This window comes from Phyllostomus discolor, chromosome 2, assembly GCF_004126475.2.
Source record: "Phyllostomus discolor isolate MPI-MPIP mPhyDis1 chromosome 2, mPhyDis1.pri.v3, whole genome shotgun sequence".
Lineage (NCBI taxonomy): Eukaryota > Metazoa > Chordata > Mammalia > Chiroptera > Phyllostomidae > Phyllostomus > Phyllostomus discolor.
Window position 1 is genome coordinate 75904552 of NC_040904.2, and position 26615 is coordinate 75931166.

The 26615-nt window shown below is 35.1% G+C and overlaps 1 protein-coding gene, 1 long non-coding RNA gene and 1 other non-coding gene across 3 annotated transcripts; 2 read left to right on the forward strand and 1 right to left on the reverse strand.

Annotated features, from left to right (window-relative positions):
- Positions 1-10851: 10851 nt before the first annotated feature.
- On the reverse strand, positions 10852-25618 carry LOC118498706. The gene is made up of 3 exons (XR_004901175.1): positions 25349-25618; positions 24291-24294; positions 10852-10863 (listed from the first exon to the last, which is right to left on the reverse strand). It is a non-coding gene; the product is annotated as an uncharacterized LOC118498706 (long non-coding RNA).
- Positions 13475-13581, forward strand: LOC114491184. Its single transcript, XR_003683996.1, has one exon. It is a non-coding gene; the product is annotated as a U6 spliceosomal RNA (small nuclear RNA).
- Positions 24799-25564, forward strand: SNRNP27 (small nuclear ribonucleoprotein U4/U6.U5 subunit 27). The gene is given in 2 exon segments (XM_028502104.2): positions 24799-24960; positions 24962-25564. Coding segments are annotated over 2 exon segments (546 nt in total). The 3' UTR covers positions 25346-25564.
- Positions 25619-26615: the final 997 nt, after the last annotated feature.

Below are 26615 nucleotides of genomic sequence, written 5' to 3' on the forward strand. Positions count from 1 at the left end.
ATGAAGGTACATATTAGTCCTTGTTCTCTGCAGAAATCACCTAAGAAAGAAGCTGTCTTTTGGAACTCTAAGGCTACAAACAAGATAAAGCTAAACTAAAAGATTTTGCCCCTGAAATTCAGAGTTCAAGGTGCATTGAAATTTTATTATTCAAATGCAACTTTTTAACATCAAATGAGTTTCTTTTTCAGCTCATAAGCTCAGGCTATGCTGATGGAAAATCTGGAGGGTCACTCCTGTGTCTGATGTCTGTGATTGGAGTATTTGGTTTGTACTTACAACTTATGAAACAACTTCTACGGCAATATTCTTAGAATTCACAGAATCATAGAGTGGAAAAGGATCACAGAAATCACTTGCAGATAGATGACTTAGTGATGGGAAATCAAATCCCATGATTAGATAGGGAAGAGAGCACTAAAACCACTTTTTCTGCCTACTCCACTAAAATAAATACAAAGAGAAAAGCTCCTGTCCACTGGATAGTTTCATTTTAACTATCACTGTTTAGTTCCTAGACCTTTTTACACACTAACACTGCTTTCCATAAAACTCTAGATTCTGCTGAGGTATGATTTTTCAACATTTTTCTGATGTAATTGCTATTGAGCTAAGCAAAAGAATAATTTGAATTGATTCTTTTTTGGCTTGCATCTCATCAAAAAATGTGAAATTTCAGCCCTAAGCTATTCTTTCAAAGAATAAGTAACTTTTTAAAATGAATCAAAATCATATTTTGTAAGCATGTTCCAAATCATTGTTTCAAAACACTTTGGAAACTCAAACTGCTATGTGTAGCCAAAAGGAAATACTTTTCTTTTTGCTATAAGAGCCCTTATCTAAAGAGCAAAGGATTTAATTACCAATTCAACAACAGTTCATACAACCCTATTCTAAACAGTATGAAAATATGCTGCTATAATTTTAAGTAATTCTTTCTCATTAAAATATGAATTATTTTATTTTCTAGCAAGAAAGCAAAATATGTAAACCAGGACAATATTTTAGTTCCCAAGAATAACTCATTAAAGTAGAACTGAGTGAAAAAAATAAGAGCTGTCAGACAAGAAAAATAAAGAAAATATAACAATGTGAAGTATAAAAGATAAGTATGAGAGTTTTATATCCATATGGAAGAATAAAAATGAATACATACTTCAGAGGCCAAAAATCATCAAAGTAAATTTGACCAAAGCATGAAAGATAAACTAGAAAGAGACTAGAAAACAAAAATATTTTTTACTAAGATTCTTATTTTCCCTTTAATACTAACCATGATTCTTTACTCTGTTTAGTTTTGTCATTTCTATATAGGAATAAGAATTCAACTGAGGAGAAAAAGTATATATACTAAAAAAACCTTCTTTGCCAAGTTTTAGGGTGGACATTTATAGGATCTAGGAATGGAGGGGAGGAATGCATAAATGGAATAGTAGCTGTATAAAAAGAGGCCCAGTCAGCCTTTTTGATCATCTCCAGTAAGGACTAATATCAGTCACAGCTGGACCTGCAAAGCTTCCAGCCCTGCTGGGTAACCATCTGAGTATTGAACTAAATGACCCTCCATGATTCTCAAATACTGTAGTAGATCAATTGCATTTTAACATTTGCACAGCTGGTTATTTGGTTACATGTGGGCAATTCCCCAAGTCCTCATTTGATTTTGGAATATATCTGTTCACGTAAAGCACACCATCATGTGCTGCCTCGGATAGCATATCTGTACCAGGGGAATTGGTGCAGCAAGCCTGTGTTCCCACAAACAGAACCCTCCTGGAGAAATATTGGAAGACATTTTGATTTCATTGGCCATAGCCCTAACTACAAACTATCTGCTAATGGTTATTTTTAAACAGAAACTATTAAAATTAGCAAAAAAATCAAAAACAAAAAAGGGACCAAGTTGCAAAGATAATTCCCAAATGATCCAGTATATGACCTATCAATGTTGCCTGAATTTCAGTACAGTTATGAAGAATCTCCTTCAAAGAACTGAGTCACGAAATACCAGAAAAACTGCCTATAGATTCTAAAATAATTTAGTAGGCCATATTATGAGGCCTTACTAATAATTGTTAATTTATGGCATTTTAAGTTTATCAAAGAGCTTTTAGATATTTTCATTAAATATATATATTTCATTAAAATTATATATAAATATATTTTTTCATTAAACATATATAAAAGAATACATATATGTATAAAAGAATATACATATATACATATATAAAGAATATATATAAAAGAATATACATATATATAATATATATTCTTTTACTCAAATCATGTGGGGATTTCTTCCTACCATCCAGTGAGGAAAACAGAAGCGAATCTGTTCCTCCTTCTTCAGAAAGAAAAAGAGCTGAGATTACTGAATGGATGTAATCCAGCAGCCCTCCTTACTTGCTCCCAAATGGAGACATCAAGGCTTTCCTGCTGCTGCTGTTTAACAACTAGTTCCCTGTCCCAGTCCTCAGATTCTTTCCCTGAAAGCGGTGATTTTCAACCAGTGTGCAGTAGGAATTTTTAAAACATGAAATACCTGACTATTTAGTCAGGGGCACTGACCTCTTTTCCCTTAGACTGTCAAATAAAAAAAATGATAACAGCCAACACAACAATGGTTGTCTGGTGTGAGTGAATCAAAATTATACCTATTTTTGTCAGATCAGCAGAAAAATGTAATCTATTTTTTCGTGTGCCACAGAATTTTAGTAATTCATTTATGTGTGCCATGAGGTAATAAAAAAAGGTTGAAAATTGCTGCCCTAAAGCAATGGTTACAGAGTCTTCCTCCTCAGTCACTTTAGTTTCAGGGTTTTTGCTTGGAGAAAAAAACTTAGATATTGAATTTATTCAATTACTTCTTAAGGAAGAACTACCTAGATGAGGTATGTACCCAAACTCTCTAACTCTCAGTACCTCCTTCTGTAATAATTCAAAAATCTATCTGAAAAGGTTCTGTGATAAATAAAAGAGTGAATGTGCATATATGGTGCAACACCCAGCAGGTCAAACATATTCTGTGGGTGTTAGCTCTTTTTATCAAGCACCCCACTAGAAGACACAGAGGCACACTAGAAATTTTTAAAAGGAATTTGTAGCTGAGTATTTAAGGCAGAAAAGAAAGGAAAGAATAGTGAAAGAAGAGCTGGAAAGTAGCAAAGGTAAAAAAACACTTTAATTCACTTTACTTTTCATTAATTCATGGAGCTATATCTGCTTTCTGCTCTACCTAGAAGCTAAAAAGGTAACAAATGAGTTGATTCTCCATTCTATTACTGCTTTTTTTCTTTACAGAACATCCTATTTCAAACAGCAGCTACAGAAATATTATATTTCTGAACATAATGAAAAGTGGTTAACACTATGGTATCTTTATTTGTTTATATCTTGGGCATTAAAATAAATAAAAAGAAGTAAAAGGTGGTAGTCAAGGTGGGCTTTGAGTAATGAAAACCCTTATAAATTTGACAAAACTATACTAAAATATTTCTAAAAAACAATCTGAAGTGGATATATAAATATATATATGTTTACATATATATGTATACATGCCTGAGCCTTTTGTATTTAGATGCTTCAGAACTTATCGCCTCTTTACAAAGCGAATGAAAATGAGCATGTACAAGGCTGCATGAGTACAGAGAGAAATAGAGGGAAAGAAGCCCTCCCTGGAATCATTAAGGTTTCAGCATTGCCATTTTCCCCTTTGAGGGAAGAATTAATTATTTGTGTTTTTCCAGTTTCCTAGAAAGTTCTTGAAATTCAAGTTTTGTTTCTTTTGCAAAGAAGTGAAGAAGGATCAGACAGCAGAGAAGCAGGAACCAACCCCAAGGTGTTAATGAGGGTGGAAGAGACAGAAGGGAGACGGGGGCTAGGTAGCCAGTACAGCTGGGGATCATTAATAGCAATCAAGGGCCACTATAAACAAATCAGTAGGAAATAGAAAGGCTCTACATTTTCCTGGCTGGGTGGAAGGAGCCATCTGGACAGAGAGAACTTGGCTTACAACTCTCGTAAGGGAACTTGGCTTTTTTTTTAAACCACTCCAGCATTGTCGGTCACTGGAGTAAACAAACTGAATCTGCTTATCCTGTAACATTAAATTACTATCTCAAAATATAAAATCCACAATGGATTATGACTAATTTAACACAACAATACAGGAAGAATTTTACTGCTAGGGAAAAGTGGGTATAGTTTTCAGAGTAGCCAGAGAAGCTTAAACAAAGAAAGGAGAGAGAAGAAAATGTTATTGGTTTATAATATATGTTATTGGTTTATAATATATGTGTGTGTACACACAGACACACACATGTCATATTCTTCAGAGTTTAAAAAAGAAATCATAGGTTGTTTAATAGCATTCAAGTCAGCAGAACTGGTGACTGTGATCACATTTGTTTGCAGTCCTGGATCAGGAAGCTGCTAATAAGGATGGAACTAAAGAATGATCTAGAAAAACAAGCCTGAGAGCCTTTCCTTCCAACAAAGGAAATAGCTAGGCACAATAGAAAAAACAACAAACTACTAAAACGTGGCCTTTTCCAAGACCTTTCCTTCTGGTCCATACATTTACAAATCTCCATCATCTCTCCCCCACTTCCAAATGTCCACGTGTTCACTACACCCAGACCAGACTCCGAGTCCTTTATTTTTAAGCATGGCATTTGCTTTACTGCTTTACTGACCCCTTTGTTTCTCCCTATAGGATGCAACATCTCACAGTCAAGGGGACTGAGAGGCTAATCTCCAGGGGGCAAGGGGATTCTCCATATTTGAATCATCAGGGTTAATTAACTCTCTCTCCTGACTTCCTTTATCTTTTTCAACTGTCAACTGTGTAAGGCTGATTTTCAAATACCGAATCTAGTCAAAACTTTGACTTCAGAACTCTCGGATGAATTAGTTAAAGATTTTATGTAAACCCATGACCTTACATTCCCCATGACTTGTTTTCTGCTTCTGCTGGCTATGAAAAGCTGATTGTTAAAAAATTGCTATGGAATACATTCATTATTCCTATTCAGTTGGGTAATTTAATCCTAAGGGATTCCCTAAAGGAGTCTGACCACATAGAGTTGAGCTTAAACAGCCCCAAGTGCCTGTTAAGCTTGCATCTGAGTTAATGGTCTCAATGTACAGCAATATATTGTGTAGTTAAGAGGCCCACTCAGGGCAGAATCTTTGTCCTATCACTTAATAGCTGTGCAATAACTAAGCAAGGTGCATAGCCTCTCAGAATCAATTTTTTTCATCTTCAAAATGAAGAAAATAGTAGCCACCTCGAAGTATTGCTGGACAGCTTAGTGTTTTAATGTGTGCAAAGCCTTTAGCATGGTGCCAGGCACAAGGAACAAGCTCCTTTAAAATAGGTCAACTCGCATAGGGATAGCCATAGACATATGAAAAGATGTTCAACATCACTTATCATTAGAGAAATTTGAACTAAAACCACAATGAGATATCACCTCACACCTTACACTAGAAAATGGCTATCATCAATAAATCAACAACAAACAAGTGTTGGCAAGGATGTAGAGAAAAGGAAACCTTCTTACACTCTTGGTAGGATTGTAAATTGGTGTAGCCACTGTAGAAAGTAGTATGGAGGTTCCTTAAAAAAATAAAAACAGAACTACCTTATGACTCAGTAATTCCACTTCTGGGTATTTACCTGAAGAAATCTAAAACACTAATTCAAAAAGATGTATGCATCTCTATGTTTACTAAGGCATTATTTACAATAGCCAAGATATGGAAGCAACCTAATGCTCATCAAAAGATGACTGGTTAAAGAAGATGTAGTAACTATATATAGGTTGGCCAAAATTCCATATGTTTTTTTCCGTAAAATAAAAGACACATTTTTATTTTCACCAATACCTTTATTCATGTGGATTTTGGAATATGTCTGCTATGTTCCACATGGCATAATGTTGATTGTTCTCAATTTATGTCTTGATTTGATCGCTATCAACTTCAACTGGTCTACTTGACCGGGGAGTATCATCCAGTGAGAAATCTCCAGCATGAAACTTTGTAAACCACTTTTAACATGTTGGATCAGTCACAGCACCTTTTCCATATACTGCACAAATCTATTTTTGCATTTCAGTTGTATTGTTACCTTTCTTGAAATAATAAAGCATAATATGCCAAAAATGTTGCACATGTTCTTCCATCTTCAATATTAAAATGACTGCACAAAAGTTCACCAGTTCTGGTAAGTTTTTTAAATGCACCTAATATGACAGCTGTCACAATATAATCTAACAAAATTGTTTTGAATGAAATTAAAGACAACTAAGTGCTACTACAGTCATCTTACCGAATGAACTTTTTGGCCAACCTGATACAATGGAATATAAACTCTGCCATAAGAAAGAATGAAAGTTTACCACTTGCGACAACATGGATAGACCTGGAGGGTGTTATACTAAGGGGAATAAGTAAGAAAGAGAAAGACAAATACCATACAATTTTGCTTATATGTAGAATCTAAATAACAAAATAAAAAAACAAAAACAGAAATAGACTCATAAATACAGAGAACAAACTGATGGTTGCCAGATGAGAGGGCATTGGTAGACTAGGTGAAAAACGGGGAAGAGAGAAAGAAGTACAAGTTGGCAGTTAGGAAATAGTCATGGGGATGTAAAGTACAGCATAGGGCATATAGTCAATAATGGTGTAATAACTATGTATGGTGTCAGATGGGTATTAGACTTATAGGTAGGTCACCTCATAAATTATATATGTCTAACCACTATCCTGTATACCTGAAACTAGTATATTAAATGTCAACCATAATTGAAAAAATAAAATAAAATAAAACAGGTCAGCTCTTGTTATTTTTTCTAGGAACTTCATTGGAAAAATTTTATGACTTCCCTCTATTTTAGATAGACTCATTTGATATGTACCAATTGTAAAATTAAAAGTATTTTGCTCTGCATAGTTATACCTCTATTTTGTCATTAGTTTTCATCAAATGCATTATGTGCACACAACTTTCACCAAATAAAGACAGAAATAATTTCTTGGTTTTTGCTTTTCTCTCCCAGACAGGAATTATAATTTGTTTGGAACATAGTTTATTATAAGCTATCAAATACATTTCCCTGTAGTGTGATTGCATACCACCTATCTAAATATTTTTCTACTGATTTATTTATTTATTCTTTATAATAAAAATAAAGCAATGAGACAAAATATAATTAACTTATCCTAGGGTCTTACAAAAGGCATGTACATCTTTAACACATTGACCCTCTATTTGCAAGAATGATTTCAAATACCACAGAGGTTTTAAACTAACTCTGTACCTTCCAAAAATCCTTAGTTTGGACTTATACACAGAAGCAGAGATTTATATTAAGCAGAGACTACACTTAAACAAGGAAAACCTTCGTTATATGTCCTGACATCATGTAATTATTCTTTTTTAAATCATTAAATTAACAACCATTTCTGAAATATTTAGATGTGCCAACATTCTGCTAAACAATGAGGATACGATAGTGAAAAAAATGACGACCTCATGGGGTGTAAATTATGATGGGGAAGATAGAAAATAAATAAATAATCTATATGATGTGTTAGATTGTAATTAGTGCTAACGAGACAAAGGTAAAGTAAGGAAAAATGATATAAAGTGTGCAGATGGAAGGCTGAAATTTTAAGTGTTGACTCAGACAGTCCACTGTGAAGGTGAATTTTGATGAAAAACCTGAAAGCACAAAATAACTAACTCTAGCAATATCTAAATGAGATGCATTTCAGGGAGAAGTAGCAGCAAGGGCCAAGTCCCTGCCTCAGGAATAGACTTGGCTTTTAGAGGAACAGCAAGAGAGATCTGGCTGATAAAGAGAGAATAAAAGAAAGATCTCTGAGTGGTATACATCGATTGGTTGGGCATCACCCCACAAAGCAAATAAAAATAAACAGTACCAGTTCCATTCCCAGTCAGGACATATGCCTGGGTTGCAGGTTCTGTCCCCGGGTCAGGGTGGAATTAAGTGACAACTGATATATGTTTCTCACTCTCTTTCTCCCTCCCTTCCCCCTCTCTGAAAATAAATAAATAAAACCTTTTTAAGATAAATCATTAATTCCAAAAAAAGAGAAATAGAAAAAAATGACAGAGAAATAGTGGGAACATAAGCATGTATGGTCTTACCTTTGTATATTCTTTGAATCAGTAATAAATAATGTCTAGAAAATAATTAGAAGTTTTAATATCCTATAAAATATGTGCCCCAGATTGAGATACCCTAAATAGAATATTTTAAATAAGGATATAGTCTTTTGGCTAATCATACCAAACTTTTTATTTGCATGTATATTGCCAATAGTGAGTGTTTTGTACATATCGCCCTTGATTTAATCCTAAGTGCAAAGAAATATATTGGAGAATATGATTATTGAATCTATTTTTATTCCCTTCTAAGATAAATAACACAGTTAAGCATTTGATAATTCCTCTTTAATAAATATGGTAGAGATGAAGAGAACCTATAAAAAAGGACTGGCCTCAAATAATGGGTAAGAAGCTCTACCCAGTAAAAAGAACAGTTTACCCCCATGGTTCAGGAATCTGCATCCATTATTCTCAGTGAAGAAGATTCCTTCAGAAACTTCTCGAACTCACCGTGGGCAAAAATCATTAACAACAGAGCACTGGCAGTTCTACAAAATGGTCTAATAATTCCTTTACAACTTTAGGACAAAAACATGCTCAGACTGAGGCATGAGAATTTTGATGAAGAAAAGGCTTAAGTATGCAGCCTCTATTAAAGACGGAGGCACTGAGAAGGACCAAATTTAACTGGCATCAGTTAGGCAAAGTGAAGAGACCCATGCTAGACACTCAGAGAGGAACCGACATCACCATCTACCAGGAAATAGAGATATTCCTTTAAAAAAAAAAACACTGAATTTTAAAACCAAACTGGAAACAAATGTTTTTCTGAATTATTTTTATAACTTCAAATATAAATTTACTTATATAAAATAGAAATATGTAGCTAGTTTATGTAAAACATATACAACTGTATTTAAGCAAGATTACATTTATTCACTTAATGGTACAGAGAAAATAGTTTTTCTTTGATCATTTTGAATGGTTTAGCCATTTCTCTATTTTATGAAGCCATTATGAAGTCTACTCCTCCCATATGTGATTGTTTTGCCTCTCCAAAAAAATAATGTCTATCAGTAAAAATATAATTATTTTGATTTCATAATAATAAGGCTGACCTTTGTAAAAAATATATAAATAGGTTGTGAATTTTCTCTTTCTCTGCCTAGGAAGACAAACCTTTTAAAGGCGACAGTAGAACAGAAGTTGATTTCTTTCATTCTAATCCTTTCATTTCACATGGATCGTAAAGCTGCTCAATATACAAAAGACACCTTGACACTCACCATCTGTGACATCATTTTCTTTAAATTAAAGAAGGGGCATTAACCTGAGGTGGCTTGAATGTCATGGCAGCCTATGTAAGCAAAACAAAATCAAAGTCTGTAAAAATCTCAAGGTTACGAAATCAAAACCTAAGGACTAGCAATCATAAACAACCAACTGGGCTTTAAGCTACAGCCAATCAATCATCTTGCTTTGCTTCCCCTTTTTTTCCTGTTGGTAAAGTGCTTCTAACCACTTCTGGTTTGGCACTGCCCTATCGGAATTAACTTTTGATCAAATAAACTCTTAAAATTCAAATATACCTCAGTTTATCTTTCTCATCAGTATCTATCAGAATTAATAATATTTATCTATCGGAATTAGTAAGTGCCTGAGCTTAACCCAAATTAGTTTAAAATTGACTTCAAGTCGGCCCAGTGGGAATGTATGAGTCTGCTTAATGGTGGCAAACAAAATCTGGAGACAGCCCATTCTGTTCATGCAGTTCCTGCCCTGTGCTTGGAGGTGAAAGAGCCCATTCACCTCCATTGCACTACTCACCACCATTACACAGCAGCATTCTCAGGTATCTCCCAACACTACCAGCAATTTACTACCCGTGTTTTGTCCTGGCTCCAAGGTCCCAGAGTTTCTTACTGGAGTTCAAGGGTGGATGGGAGAGAGAGGGGAAGACAAACAGGAAGGAGGAGGGCATCCATAGTCTGAGAGAGACCCAGGCTGGGATTTCAGACTGCTGCCCCCCTTACCTTCACCTAATAGCCACACTGTCCTAGTACCTTGAATGAGACTCACTTTGAATAGCTATGCTCATCAGATCAGCTATAATGCAACCCCATTTGTGTTTGAGTGTCACTTTTTATGTCCAGTCACTAGGCTTTGTCTTTACAATTCACATATTTCCCTTTTGCTCATTTTCTTCCTGCCCCACTGCATTCGATACAGAGATAGTTCCTGATGCAGTATGCAAATATGTTTGAGCAATAGATAATAGTTATGAATGAACCCTTCACCAATCCTTTACCATTGTGCTGGCTTCTCTCTGCAATGAGGACACCACTATTTCCCATCTCTTAAAGTTTTTTGTCCAATTTGATAAGGCTCGCCAATGCAACATTAAAAAATGGAAATAAAATTGTATTTCACTTCCATTTGCCTTCAAACTTCTAAAACTAGCATGAAATGTCAATCAAATGAGGAATTCAGGATGTAGTTGGATCTATGTATCAGACTTAAAAAAAGTAGCCTCATAATTTTGAGAGTTATATGGTCTTATCATGCTTAACACCAACAGCCATATGATATAAAATAAATTATAATGCAATTAGCACATTGCTCCAGTAAATGAGGGAAACATTTTTAATTATGTTTAAATCAAATTATGCCATACTTAAGATGTCTTATAACTTGTTTTGATGTATCTTCACTCACCACTAACAGCAGCAACATGGAGCAACAGTGCATGTGCACTGTGGAGCATGAGTCTTGCTGTGGTCATTGTATTCCTCAACTCAATCACTTTGATTTTTTTCCCCCAAAGTCTAAGAAATAAGAGTTTTCAAAAACTCACTCTTACGTAAATTAACTTTGAAATCTGATAAATTATTTTTTTAAAGTTATAGAATTTAAGAGGTGACTTTTTAAAGATTTTATTTATTTATTTTTAGAGAGGGAAGGGATGGAGAAAGAGAGAAAGAAACATCAATGTGCGGTTGCTGGGGGCCATGGCCTGCAACCCAGGCATGTGCCCTGACTGGGAATCGAACCTTCGACATTTTGGTTCGCAGCCTGTGCTCAATCCACTGAGCTATGCCAGCCAGGGCAAAATCTGATAAATTATTGTTCTTACCTATCGATGTCTCTGTGTGTATATATTTGTGTATACATGATGAATTCTATTATTTCTGTTATTCTATATATAATTATAATATAATCTACTATATAAAAACATTATTAATTCCTTTCACTACCAAAGCTCCAGATACTCCTCTTTTTTGTGGCATAATTCATTTCATACTCTTAAAATGGCTGCTCATAACATTTCTGATTAAAACTAAAACCTGTTTTCTCATGGCTCATCTGAATTCACACTGATGTCTCCCTAGCTTGCAATACCTGACTCTCCTTTTCCAGTCTCTTCACCATAAGTTTTCCTCAGTTGCCCACATACTAACCTTCCTAGTCTCCCTCCTTCTTCCTCATTGCTTTCCATAGTTAATAGAAGGACATTGGCACATTCCTCTTCACCCAGACTACAACACAAAACCTCCATTATCTCTCTTCTACCTTTGAAAGTAAACCAATCAATTTGCCCAGGTTATGTATCACTAACTTGAGCCTTTTACACACATCACCAATTTCAAGTGCTTCTCTAATTTATGTTTTTAATAGTTGGCACATTTTACATATGCCAGCTAATCTAATCTTCACAACTACCCTGTGAAATAAGTACATTATTAGTCCCATTATACAAGGCAATGACCTGAAGCACACAGAGGTTAATTGCCAAATGTCACACGTTAGTAAGGAGAAGGGCTGGGGTTTGAACAGAGCCATTATGGCTCCAGAGCTTATGCTCTTACCCATGTATGAATCTGCTTTTTGTGTTCAATATCTGTCCTGTTCTTTATAATTTTAAAGTTTATACATCTAGAATACTAAAATCTTCAATGTTACAAGGACAATGCAATTTAACCTATATCTGAATTTTTAACTTTTATGAATCCTTAGGAGCTGATATATTTAAGGAATTAACTTGGACAGTGCCATACAAAATGCTAATATATAGGGAAAAAATACGAGGAAGAAATGAAGGAAAATATGATGAAGCTGAATAAATTATATATTTGATGAGATTTCATTATGCAATTTATCATCTCCTTCCAAAGTTGTCTACTTCCTCAAACCATTGCTGAAAGATTATATTAATATTCTAGTACTTTCAAATGAATTACTTGCTTTATCAGTGGCATTTGTGGGCTTTTTCTTTTTGAAGAAGGGGGAACTAAAATGTACTTCAAATTTTAGAATTTTGTTGCGGTTTACAGTATACTTCTACATACATTATTTTATTTATTATATTAGCAATGACCTCTTCCTTTTCCCTGACATGAAGTCATTAAAAGTGACATAAATAGACAATGAATTTCTTAGGAAAACCTTTACTTTTCGCAAGTGAAAGTAGTTCTTCATGGTATATGTACATCACTCCTTTCCTAAGAACTGGAAGTGTGTCTTCACTGATACTGAGGTTAAGATGCTATGCAACCACTGCAGGCACATAATTTTTTTGTGTGCCAATTTCTACAAAGTAGTTATCACCATATTTTTCGGACCATAAGACACACCTAGGTTTTAGAGGAGGAAAATAGGAAAAAAAATTTTGAATCAAAGAATGTGGTAAAATATTTAATAACATAAATAACATAATATTTCACCAATGTAAATGTAAACAGAACTCAACAGCAGCATTAACAACCATTATTTTTCACAAATTTGGTGGAGGTATATCTTACAGTCTGAAAAATAAGGTAATTCCATCCTAACCATGCTCTAACTTTTCATGGAAAGATATGCATGGCTAAATTACCACAGATTAAAAATTAAAACTCTCTCTCACTCTCTCTCTCTCTCTCTCTCTCTCTCTCTCTCTCATGCACACGCATAAATATAAAAGAATAATCATTTTTAATGTATTAATGTATAAAGTCTTTTTATTATTTTTTAAACAAAATAAAAGCTAATCAAACATAGTAGGTAGTCTGTTATCTGGTTTTATTTACTCCTATTTCAGAGAAAATGTGTTGTGTTAGGTTTAGCAAACAATTGCAGCTACACTAATTAAGAGAGTAGGTCTACTTTGTGTACATCTTATTCCCTTGAATTCCTATTATTTTGGGGAAAATGTTATCTTTTTTGTATTGTTCTTATATTTTATACTTTTAAAGGCACTATTCCACTAACTTTACAAAAAAAAACTAATAAAGATTTTTAGTGGTCAGCAAATAACAGAGATGAATAAGTTCACTATGAAAAAGGCCACCAGTGCTTGCTTCGGCAGCACACCTACTAAAATCGGAACAATACACAAAGGATTGATATTGCCCCTGTGCGAGGATGGCACGCAAATTCATGAAGTGTTCCATATTTTTTTAAAAAAGGAAAAGATCACCAGTGCTTCTTTATTCTGTAACCCAATAATTTTACAATTAACAGGAAATAGGCCAGTTGTTTCTCCAGTACAGACTTTTTCAAGGGAATTTGTGTGATGTGATTGCCAAGAATAGATTTCTACATCTGCTTAGTGGTCACAGAAGAAATGATACATTTTCAAAGTAAACCAATCAATTTTTTCCAGAGGCTCTTACTTTAATAAAAACAAAACAAAATATATAACCAAAGGTTCTAAAATGCTTAAAGAATGTTTCAAAGTGTAAGTTTTACTCTCCTAACATAAATAAGCATCAAGTGCATGTCTAAACTCAATAACAGGTTATTATTTACTCTCAGCTTGAGAAGGAGTCACTGCATGGGACATGTACCAAGCTTTGTGTCTGTGAGTTTCCCTTTCACAGGAAGGGAATTACTCAGCACATTTTTACCACCCAGCAACACAGATAACCTGCAATTAAGTTTAAGACAAATCCATATTGTGGAACCAAACAATCACTGCTATATTAAAACTCTCAAGTAACACAAAGATCATTTTAGCTCACAAAATCAATCCAATTGATGCTTGGAATCCACAAAGAAGTCACTGTAGTTGTTCTACAACTATTCCTTTGATTTATTTTTTTTTTGCTTCCTTACCAAAAATTAGACCCCAAGTTGAATTAAAATCCTGTCTAGAGACATCTGTAATTGATACTGTAATCCCAAATTTAATTATGTGTAAAATGATAAATAAAACAGAAAAGGCTTCAGACAATTAATATGGTGAACATCAAATATGTTCAATGGATGTTATATTTAGAAAGTCTCAACACTTAACAGGCATGTAATGCAAATGAAGTATTTTTCTTTGAATCACACACAACACATCATGAGAGAGAACGTACCAGAATTGATTAAAAACCTTTCTTTGTGAGGTCCCTGCCCTGTCTCAACTATCAATGTAGAAACCAGATTAAAAGATTCAGCAACAATAAAACCTTCCTGAAACTATGGTGTGTTTTCCTTCACAAAAATAGTTAATTGATGCTACGTGGCTCCGTTAACAAAGACACTAGGCCAATGACAGGCTAATAACATGAATACAGAGGACAATTCCTTGTCACCAGCCAGAACCTGTTTTTTTTCTTTTTTGTTCCTGTGGGCTTAACACAAAAAACTTTTCATGTCATTCAGATTTTTTTCTATTCTGAGATATTTTCCAGGAGTCTATTTTTATTCAATTGCTTGAGGAGTGGTGGCTTATGTCTGGGCCTTTGGTTAACAATGTCTTTTAACATTCGTGTAGGTCATCAAGAGCCAGTTAGCAAGGATGGTGAATGCCAGCATTCCTCAAGTGATGAGCCAGCTGCATCGAAAGCCTGTGTTCAATGACATAAACTAATATTTGCAAGGTAGTATTAGGTAATAATAGAACAAAAGCTATTGAGCTAGACTGCTTCAATTAAGGTTTAGTTCTGACGCTTTCTGTGCCTTTTACCATGGTAGTTTACCTTCCTTCACTTCAATTGCCTCAATGGCAAAAGGAAGATATAACAAAGTTGTTATGAAAATTAAATGAGTTAACATGTATTTGCAACACTCAAAAAAACATGCCATTTGTAGTGTTATGTTTCATAATTTATAGTTACTCAAAGGACATTTGATTGTATGACACTATAACTTTCCTTTTTATTCCCAACAGAAGGTGTAACTTCTTTAGCTATGCCACTGGTTTTCAAACTTGGCTGCAGATAGACACTACCAGGGCAAGTGTTAGAAATACCCATAGCTGGTGTAGGCTACAGCCTGGGCAGAATTTTTATTTTATGCTTTTAAATTTAATTTAATTTTATTTTTATTGTATTTTTTCTGTTACTATTTAGTTCCCTTACACCCCATCCCCCGCCTAGCAATCACCACACTGCTGTCCATGTCCATGAGTCCTTTTTCTTTTTGCTTAATCCCTCCAGCCTCTACCCAATAGCTGTCAATTTTTTAAGGCTTTCCAAATCTTCTAATGTGCAGCCAAGTTTAAGAACCACCAATCTGCATTCCTTCTTACCTAGGTGGGCCACCTCTAGAAAATATAGTCAGAGTGAGGTTGGAGGCAAATAATGCTAATTCCCAAAGTTCCTATGACATATGACAATTGTTCTTCATCTTTTGTGTCATCAGAATTACTGAGAAGACTTGTTAAGGGTTGCTAGCCACACCACAGCGTTTCTGGATCAGTACTCAGGGATAAGGCCCAATGGTTCGCATTTCTAACAGGTTCCCATGGAACACTCATGTTGCTGGTCCAGTGATCAGGAGTTGGGGCCGATCAGCCCGTAGCAGCCATCGTACTGTCCATGTCTTAACTATGGCCTGTATTAGTTGGGGTTCTCCAGAAGATACAATATAGTTACAGATACAGGTAGATAGATATTTTGTTTTCTTGAGGAATTGGCTGAAATGATTGTTGAGGCATGGCAAATCCAAAATCTGCAGGGTACAGTAGCAAATTGGAGATCCAGGGTCTCACAATTTGAGTACAAAGGCTGTATTCTGGCAGAATTCCTTCTTGCTTGGGGCAGGTCAGTCTTTGTTTTATAAAGGCCTTCAGTCGATTGAATGAGACACACCCACAATATAATCTGCTTTACTCAATGTCCACCAATTTAAATGTTAATGTCAAAAAAAAAAAACTTCACAGAAACATCCAGAATAATCTTGGGCCAAATATCTGGGCCCCATGGCCCAGTCAAGCTGACATACACATTTACCACATATGTTCTCCAATACAAAAAAGATCCAATATAAAAAAGAAATAACCTTTTTTCTTGAAATATTTTTATTACTACAAATTACTATTCAAAAAATTAGATTAATCATACATTGGTAGAAACAATGAGAAAATTTGAGTGGTCCAAAGTGTTTGAGTTTAGTCAAAATCAGTGACAAAGTTCTCACTATATTTAGTGACCCAACAGGAAAAACTTTTTCTAAATAAAATTTTGAGACACTTATGAAAAAAATAGACACAAGACTCACTCTAGGTACAATTATGAAGCTGACTCTTCTTCTTCTGAACAACTTCTCTAAATTGGTGATAGGGCTTCAGCACTGTTTTAAAACATCTAGGTTATCCTATCCTTGCCATCCGTCCTGTGTCCCAATCCCAATAGTTCCTAATCTCAGCTGTAAATATAACAACAAATCAAATTAGAGTGTTGCAGGGTAAGTAAAGGCAGTCCGGCTTCCTCACCCAGGTGTCTGGGTAGCTAAGGGAAGCAGTGTTCCCATAGCCTGGGGGCGCCTGATAACCAGTGTTCTCATGGCCTTGAGACCAGGTGAGATAAACTCTTCCCATCATGTGAAGTGGGCTTGCATGCACAAAATTATGTTATGTTATGTAATGTTCTGGAAGTTTTCTGGCTTTGTTCCCTTCTAGTAATTAAACAGGTAGGGACTCCCTGCTGAGGGCGATGATGAGAGACACACAAAAGGACAGGTGCCACGATGGGGGCCACACTGGGGAGCAAGGGCCATGACATGAGACATGCTGATAGACATGCAGCTTGCAGTGTTTGTGGCTCACCCACCCGTGAATAAAGGTGTGACAGACATCCCAACTGCTCCACAAATATCATTCCATCTGTGTGAATACCATGGACGAGCCCGGCCTTGAAGGGTCGAAACATAAGTGTTAATATGCTATGAAGTACAGAGATGATTTGCTGACATTGACTGATTTTTATGTGGCTGAGTAAACCAAACTCTTCCCAAAGTTATTTTTCCAAAGAGCTGCAATGGACAACAGAACAAAGCATGTGGAAGAACTTGTTTTTCTTACTGGGATCTACTGCAAGGTTAGAATTGGTGGGAGAGATTTTCCAAAACATATGCTATGTAACTATCCACACAGGATATATTAACATGCCCCAGGATGGGATAGTTCCAGATAATTCAAATAAAACCCCTTCCTTTACCCCCTGTCAGTGGCTCTCAATCCTAATTGTGTATTAAATCATTTTATGAGCTTTTATGACATACAGATGCCAGAGCTCCTCCCTAATCCAATTAAGAAATAACATCTATGATGGCTAGGGAATCACTGTATTTTAAAAGTTCCCCAGGTGATTTTAATATGCAGCCAAGGTTGAGCACCACTGACTTATATTACAAAGAAACTATAAAATATGAGGTCACTGAGTTTGTAAAGAAAACAGACAATGCTATTTATCATAATATAAATAAAATCTTTACAGTTACAGTTTTACTGTATAGTTACGAACTTTACACTTACAGCCAACAAAAGTTGGAAACAGCCTAGTGTGTGATGAAGTTTAGGAAAAAACAAACAAATCTTAAGCACCTTATAACTTTCCATTCTCTCAGCTTTATAATTCTTATTCATTGAAAAATTCTTATTCATTGAAAAACTCCACTATGAGTTAAGCATAACAATTTTCAGAATAAAAAAGTGATCAATAATAGAGTTCTTTTCCTCCTTAAATGGGCTTTCTGTTTACTGGTCTGATGACCTTGAAAGACAAATACCCTGCAACCATGCTAAAGTGTTCTTGCAACATTCGATCAAGTAGAGTCGAGTCCCTGTTTCAGATCAGCTGAGGAATCTTAACAGTTTAGCACGGATACAAGCTTGGTGAGTATTAGTGATTGGCTGATGGAGGATGAATGGTTTCATATTACTTTCAGTTCCTAAGGTATTTTAAATACATATCTTTAAATAAGATATATATGTGTACACACACACACACACACACACACTTTGATTTTAGAAAAGCAACCTAAACCTTCAGAAAACTTTTATACTGCAAAATATTTTGTCAGCCTCAAAGGGTAACTGAAAAAGATCAAAGAATTAATGTATACAAAGGAATAAGAAACACTGGGAAATTTTCATTCCCAAAATATCTCAAATTTTAGTTTTATGAATATCTTAGTATCTGAAAAAATTATAGCTACTACAAATTCCTACTCAATGAGGCAATCTACACATACACAAAATAATGAATGTGAAATTTTAAGTGGAGCAATTATCTCCATGGTTGAATTATAAAGGTAACCCCCATCATGTCATACTTCCCCCCAAATCCCACTAATTATGAGGCAAATGCTACCAGTGTTGTTAACAGAGCCTTAAGCATTGATCACTTGCAGCAAATACTCTTGAGAAAACTCATAGTCCCAATGAACTAAAGCAACTTTCTGTTAACAGCCTATTCTCTGAAAGCACTTGGTGTGAGAAGCAGGATTCGGGGCTTGCAGACAGCATGAAGCCCAGCTTTGTCTACTCTTCTGAAATTGAAGTGTTTAGACTTACATACACTTGCTCAGGATGAGTTGCTCCATCTGTATAGATTCAAATAACAGTGTAGAGCTCGGGAAATCTGAAACCAGTTACAATGAGATGTTTTTGAACATAATTTTTATGGCAAAAATTTTGAAAATCTAATGTATTTTTCACATACCTTTAAATGTTTACCAAGAACAGTGTGCTCAGTGGAATTTGAGGGAAGACATCAGGGTAATTAACTTGTTAACAGCAAAAAGATAATTTTCAAAGACTACCAGAATGCCAGAGGATAGTCTCCAATAAATGAGTATCACATTTACATTATTTCAATGCATTTTAAGAAAACGCAGGTCATTAATGTGCAATTCTCAAGTGGGTAATGCTGGTAACATTTTTAATGGTGTATTTTGTGTTCATATTAATTTATTTAACTTCTTAGTAATATTTCATTTTGTTTGCAATTATCCCATAACTAAAATAGTTGCAACTATATTTGCAAATAAAAAACAATAGATAAGATTAGAAATAGAATATCGATGATTAATATTAGTTTTGATAATGTTGCATAATATTAATAATTATTTTATATATTTACATAATGTTATTATTTTATCCACACTTCATATAATTATATATAACATCAATATTATGTATAATTAAACTACTAATATTTTGAATTCATAAAATTAAGGCATTTGACCATATGATATGTGTTATTTGTACAAATTAGTTTTGAAATTAATATACAAATACTACTTCTATTCTAACCTTATGATACGTCTTTGTTTTACTTTAAAAAATGATTGAGAAATGTTACATTCAAACAGTATGCTCATATAGATCTCTTCAACAGTAAAATAACACTCTCAGAAAATTTTTTAAAATTAGAACTTATATTTTAGAGATATAGACTGAAATTGTAATTAAATTTGAGCACATAACAGAAAAATAAAAGAATTATTATAAGCCAAACATTTCCAATTTTAAATCTGTAACAGCAGTTACAGTTTCAGTAAGTGAAAAATATACACAAACCTCCTTAAGTGAGAATTCCCCACTGTTGTTTTATAGTCATTAAAATACCATTCATTTTCTGCACAGTGCTGGTTTCATCATCAGCAAGTTTCTAAAATCTCAAACTAAAATAGCTTTGACAGGATGAAAAATACCATTAATTAGACAAATTTTCCTAAACCATCGATTTCATAGCAAGAGTTGGGAGACATGTAGTCAGAAGAGAAATTGTTACATTAGTATATGTAATTTAAAACATCATTTTTACATTAAAACAAATACTGATAACATGGAGCTAAGAACAATTCCCCTGAATGTTTAGGGTTCAACAGGAGACATCAAGCATATTTGATACAGCTGCTTCGGGCTACACTTCAGCTGCCTGGGACACACATCACAGCTCCAAAGGGCTTGGAAAAAAGTTTGAGAACTATGACTGTACTCTTTTCTCCTGTTCACTGAACTGTCAATTGCATCTCCACCCTGAATTATGCAAGCAAAAGTATGTTTCTTTGATTAAATTCAACAGGTAATGAGAACTTATTACAAACCCAGCACTCTATGTGTATTCAAAACCTACTCAAGGATTATACACAGTAATTAAGGAAATAAAAACATTAATTTTTATAGCTCACAGACTCAGTAAGCATATAGGGCAGATCTACATAAAATAACACATTTTAATAAACCCCATAACAGTTCCCACAAGTAATAAAATAATTGCTTAGCACATACGGGGAAGGGGGAAAGGCCTTAGCATTAAAGTGAGGAGCAGACACTAAGAGAGGAGACTTACTTTTGTTCTTAAAAGAACTGGATAGAGAGGGAGGGGAAATGAATCCCCATTTGGAGGAACAGCTTGAGAAAAATAATATCATTGGCAATAATCAGGGTTTGAAAAACACCAAGACTGGACAAGAGTGAATATGAAAACAGAAAATTATGTCTAAGTTTCAGACCTAGGGAACAATGCCAAGGTAAGTCTGAGGGAAAATCTCATGAGAGAAAAGCTTGCATTTGGGTTTGAATTATGTTGAATTTTCAGTCATTTTGGGGACAGCCAGAAGAAAATGAAGAATAGCATTAATGCCTGACCAACATGAGAAGAGATGACAGAGAAAAGCACAATCACTAAAATTTTTAATTATTTTGACCACAGCCTTTCTTCTTTCAACACAGAAACACAGAGCAATGGATATTCTCAATGAAGTTTTTAGTAGCATCTCTAGGACTTCTCAACTTTCAGCATCTCTGAGGAATGAAGTTCAACTCAGAGACAATGAGTCAAATCTCCTTCCACCGAATGGCATTTCTTTTAGAATCACTTCCCCACATGCACCAAAGTTTTCCTAACTTTTCCCAGAGTCTAATCATTAACTGGAACTTACCCCAAGGAAACTAGAAAACTATGTGTCTGGTAAAGGGGCCTAGAATAGCAAGGTGAAGTGTAGGTATCATGATCATACTTCCATCCTTGCACTCTTGGAAAGATAGCATGGTGCAAGCTCCCATGAGAAGATAAGCAAAAGGACTACAAGAGTTTCCTGCATTTGGCCACCTGATGTGTTTTAAAAATACAGAGTAACCCAAAGAACAACCAGGCCCACATGATCCAGGCTCAGCTCAGACTTAATGTTAAAAAACACAATAGACTAGAGAAATCAGAAGGAATTAAACGACATTCAAATTACTTAAAGATGTCCTGTTTTAAAATGGCAGCAGTATGGAAATATACTTTGAAAACCACAAATCATCCTAAATATCCATTCTGCCCATCTGTCTAATTCTTAACATTCTCCACATGGATAGCAGCAACTCCTAAAAATCTTTCTCTCTGATACTCTCATCTCCCAACCAAGCACTCTACTCAGCCCACCGTCCCATGAGGGTTTTTGTTTTTCCTTCCTTTCATTTTCCTTCCATCGCTACTCTTTTATCTCTTCCAAATTACCCCATCCTACCTTTTCAATTTGTTTTTCCATCCAATCAAAGTGGCATCTAAGTAATATAGGAACTGTAAGAATTCTCCTTAGAGGTCAAGGGTAAGGAGAAAAGAAGGGGCAAATGTAGGGAGGAGAAATCACACATACATTGACGTTTTTTGTTCGCATCACATGTAAACACTTAGTTTCAAAATAATTTATCGTTATTATGTTTTGTTTTGTTCTGAAAACAGGCCCTTCAGAAGACAATTAGAATTCTCAGGAGGTCTTCTTTTGCAGGATCCCTTGGGCTTTTGAAATCAGTGGGAAATTGAAGAGAAGTCTCCATGTCAAACCACAGTAACCTCAAGGGTCCTCTAACCTTGAAGATGTCAAATGTCTTCAATGGTTTCCTGGCACCTGAGATGAAACGCTAAGCACACAGTGGTCACAGGCCTGTGGTTTCAGTGTTCCCACTCACCAGAAAGCAAGCATGGAACTTATGTCTGCTCTGAAAACTAGTGAACTGACAGCCCCACCTCACCTCTTTCTCTACCACAGACTTCGTTTTAGTCCTGTTTTGCTTTTAATAAGAAAATATTAATTGCATTATTAATCAAATTTCATTTAATTTTTTAAATGTTAGAGTACCATCATGACAGAAAAACTCTATAAAAATAAAGAACACATTTATTTTTTTCTAAAATGTTCAAGTAATTTTAGGCTATTGTTCATGAACATCTAGCTAACTAGAAATATTTATATACATCACTAGTTTCAATTATATAAACTGTAATGATACTAGAATAACAACATATTAAACACAACTTAAACTATCCTTTCACACATAGTAAGACCTTGATAAATATTCATAAATGAATCATTCTCCTTCAAGAGACTAAATTGTTGATGGTGATTGCAGATAACAATGTCTTTACTAGAAAACTGAAACATTACTTCTTTCTGAAAAAAAAAAACAAAAATTCTTTAAGCAAATTTTCTCTTAAGGAGTCCAATTTCAAGTAGTTTATTTCAATCATGTTCTCTATAGTAATACTACACACATTTTAAGAATAACTATAAATGTGTCAGAGAATGTTACATTCTTAATCTCCATTTACATAACAATAAACCACCATGTAGTGAGTTCAGAGTAACAGGGGTTATAATTATGGTAGAAAATGTTAGAATGCTCCAACATACTGCTTACTCAACCCTCACCCTGTCTAGTACTAGTATAATTATGTGATTTATGACTGTCCTTCATATCTACTCAACTATTTATTCAGCTGCGTAAAGAGACATCAACCTAAGTAGCACCAAGTTACATATTTTACCTTTGTGCTAGATTGCTTCAAAGACATTATTGAATTATAAGTAACAGATAAGAGTTACATAAAATAAATGAAAATCATACAAACTGAATGAATTCTTGTTAAAGCATATGTGTACCACTTACCTCTTAAGAGAAATGCTGATACTTTAACTGGTTGAAAGAAAATTTGAAATAAAGTTTCTTAATTTTTCATAGCTAAAAAGTTCTTTAAGCAAATTTGCTTATTCTGTGAATGCATTTGTTTAATAGCATTGTAAAGTATTACATCTAAGACACCATTATATTTGCAGACAGCATATTCTTAGGTCACAAAATTATGATTCATATATATCAAGTCACTTAGCACTGCTGGTAAGTGTTGCCAGCCTGAAATATAAAACAGAGAGGATAATAAAACTTTAACAAGCGGCTATAAAACTAATGAAATATAATCTCACATATACTACACTAATTCATCCAGGAGGAAATACAATCGCCCAATCCTGAGGAAGAGGAAATGAAGCCAGCTCCATAAAACACATATTCATCATAGTAACATGGATCATTTTAGAATTAGAACTAAAAGAGAATTCAAGCTGGTTACAGTAGTATAATTATCATAGTCGAATAGATGAGGATGACAGGATAAAGCACAGTTCACAAGTGCTTATTTTGGCTCTGTATTTAACACTATAGAAATAAAAATATTGATGTTAATTTTAATGGGGATAATCTTTCATCCTGAGGACAAAGAAATGTCATGATAGACAGATTCAGCAGTATTTAAAAAGTTAGTTATGACTTCCAAGATCAATATGTAAGAGGGTCATGAGTTTATTTATATATGGTTTGCATGTACCTATAATAGTGACGCAATCTATTCTAAAGTAACTTCAGGTTGATGTTTATTACTATGTCCCTCAAGGTCGTAATTTGACAATTGTGTGTACCCCCCCCCAACTCTTATGCCTTGTTCTTGTCTGGTTTTGAGAACCTAAAATTCCAAATTTAAGAACAAGGGAGGAGAAAGAGAAAGGAAAGAATGAGAGGGGAAAGAGTGAGGAGGGTAAATGAAGTAACAGGAAAGATGCCATTTGTTATACAAGTTCTTTCTCTCTAACTTTGATGTTCTGCACACAAAGGATTTAAATCAACAAGCCTAACAAACAATGAACTTACCCAAAAGAAGGAATCAGAATAGACATGATTTCATTTTAAGAGACAGCCTCTGTGGTTGTGCATGCAGTAGAGTTTACACATCCAAATAAATTAGTAAAGGGGAACAGGTGGATCGTTGTCTATTCTCAGGAGCATCCACAAGACAAGTAGGAGTTCTGAGGACTTTCCACAGTGGGAAGATTCAGAAAAAAATTAGAGGAATTCATATCAGTGACAGACTTCTGTCATCCAAGAAGCTAAGAAAACACATAATATCAAGTAAGGCCAAATAAGGGATAAAATAACATATGGGACTCAGTTCAAGTATGTTTATAGATTAAGTAAAAATAATGAGGAAGAGCAATATGGTGTACAGAAATTGTATAGGGTTTATCTGCTGCAGGTTGAATTGACTAAAACATTTTTAAAACCTCAAACTAATAAGGTGATTGAAAAGACAACAATGCAAAGAAATAAGATGTGGTGAGGTAGAGGAGATCTCAGAATGGGTGGCAGCCGCCGCCGCAGCTGCTCCCTGCAAAGGGAGCATAGGCAGTCCCAGTCCACCCCCAGGGAGAGAGAACACAGGTGCCAAGGAAGGTCCTGGTCCCAGGAGAGAGATTGGAGAAGGAACTGCTCTCAATCCCAGCACAGTATACACTCCAGGTTCCCCAACGTTACATAGATCCACATCTCCTTCCCCTTCTCTACTGAAAGAAAGAAGAGATGAGGAAAAGAAAGCAAAAGAAACGAAGAGCTAAGAATGTCAGAATACTAAGGAACACTTGGAGGGCAAAACAGAGGAAGAAATAGAAATGATGCAGCTAATGGGGTTTGCCTCCTTTGACTCCACAAAAGGAAAAAAGGTGGATGGCTCTGTAAATGCCTGTGCCATAAATGTGTCTCAGAAGAGGAAGTACAGGCAATACATGAATCGAAAAGGTGGATTCAACAGACCTTTGGATTTCATGAGAATTGAAATGTTGAAGAATGATTTTCCCCTCATTATAATCAGAAGAGTGGATGTTATTTTTATATTTCATAGTCATTGAAACAGGATCACAATCTTTCCTCCTCGTAAAGTAAGAAAATTTTATTCATGATGTGTGCAGTTCACTTATCTTGCCTCAGAAGAAGAAAGGTTAAATAATTACATTTTTTTCTTTTAGGAAATATCACTTGGGACGGTCATTAACCCCATTATTTTTTTGTTCTTATTCTTGTGGAAGCTGTATATGTTTTCTTTCTGGATGCTCATTAGGACTTTTTTAGACACATAAAAGTAATTTGGAGGTAAGTTACTCAAATAAAGCAATATTTCTTAAAAACAAAAAAGAAAGAAGGTGTGGCATAAAAATTATAATAATAGGAACAAGTTTTTCTCTTTTTTCACTCTACATTTTATAAATAGAAAACGAAATATAAGGTTTAACTCTAATACAACTAATCAAGTTCATCTTACTTTCTGTGATATCATTTATCTTTTTAAAATAAATATACCCAACTTCCAGCCAAAATGGCAGCATAGCCCTGCCTGGTGCAGCTCAGTGGATTGAACATGGGCTGCAATCCAGAGGGTTGCAGGTTCGATGTCCAGTCAGGGCACATGCCTGGATTGTGGCCCAGGTCCCCAATGATGGGGAGGCACATGAGAGGCAGCCACACATTGATGTTTCTCTCCTTCTCTTTCTCCCTCCTTTTCCATCTTTCTAAAATATATAAATAAAATCTTTTTAAAAACAGCAGCATACATAAATGCATTACTCATCTCTTCCCACAACCACATCAAAATTACAACTAAACTACAGAACAACCATCCTATAGAACCACCTTAAATTTGGTTGAATGAAAGTCCTGCAGCTAGAGAATTAAAGAAGAAACCACTGGTAGGAGGGGCTGAGACACAGAACAGCCTGGTCCCACACCCGCATGTGACAGATGAAAATTGAAGGAATATCTCCACTGCAGAGGTCACTTGTAAGGAGTGAGGGGTCCCAGCCCCACACCGGGACACCCAGCCTAGGGTTCCAGTGCCAGCAAGAGAAATCCCCATAAATTCTGACTGTAAAAACCAGCAGGGATTGAGGCTGATAAAGACAGAGGCTTCTGGAGTCCCAGGCAGTTCCTCTTCAAGGCCCACACACAGACCTACTCAGACTCACTTCCTATGAGCTCCAGCACTGGCAGCAGCTTGAAAATCAACAGAGACATATGGGGTGAACTGAATTGTCTGACATCAAGGCAAGAGCTGAGGGGGCACACCTTTCTCCCAGACAAAAGTACTAGCAGAGGCCATTGTTCCTTTGATGAGCCCTACCCCAG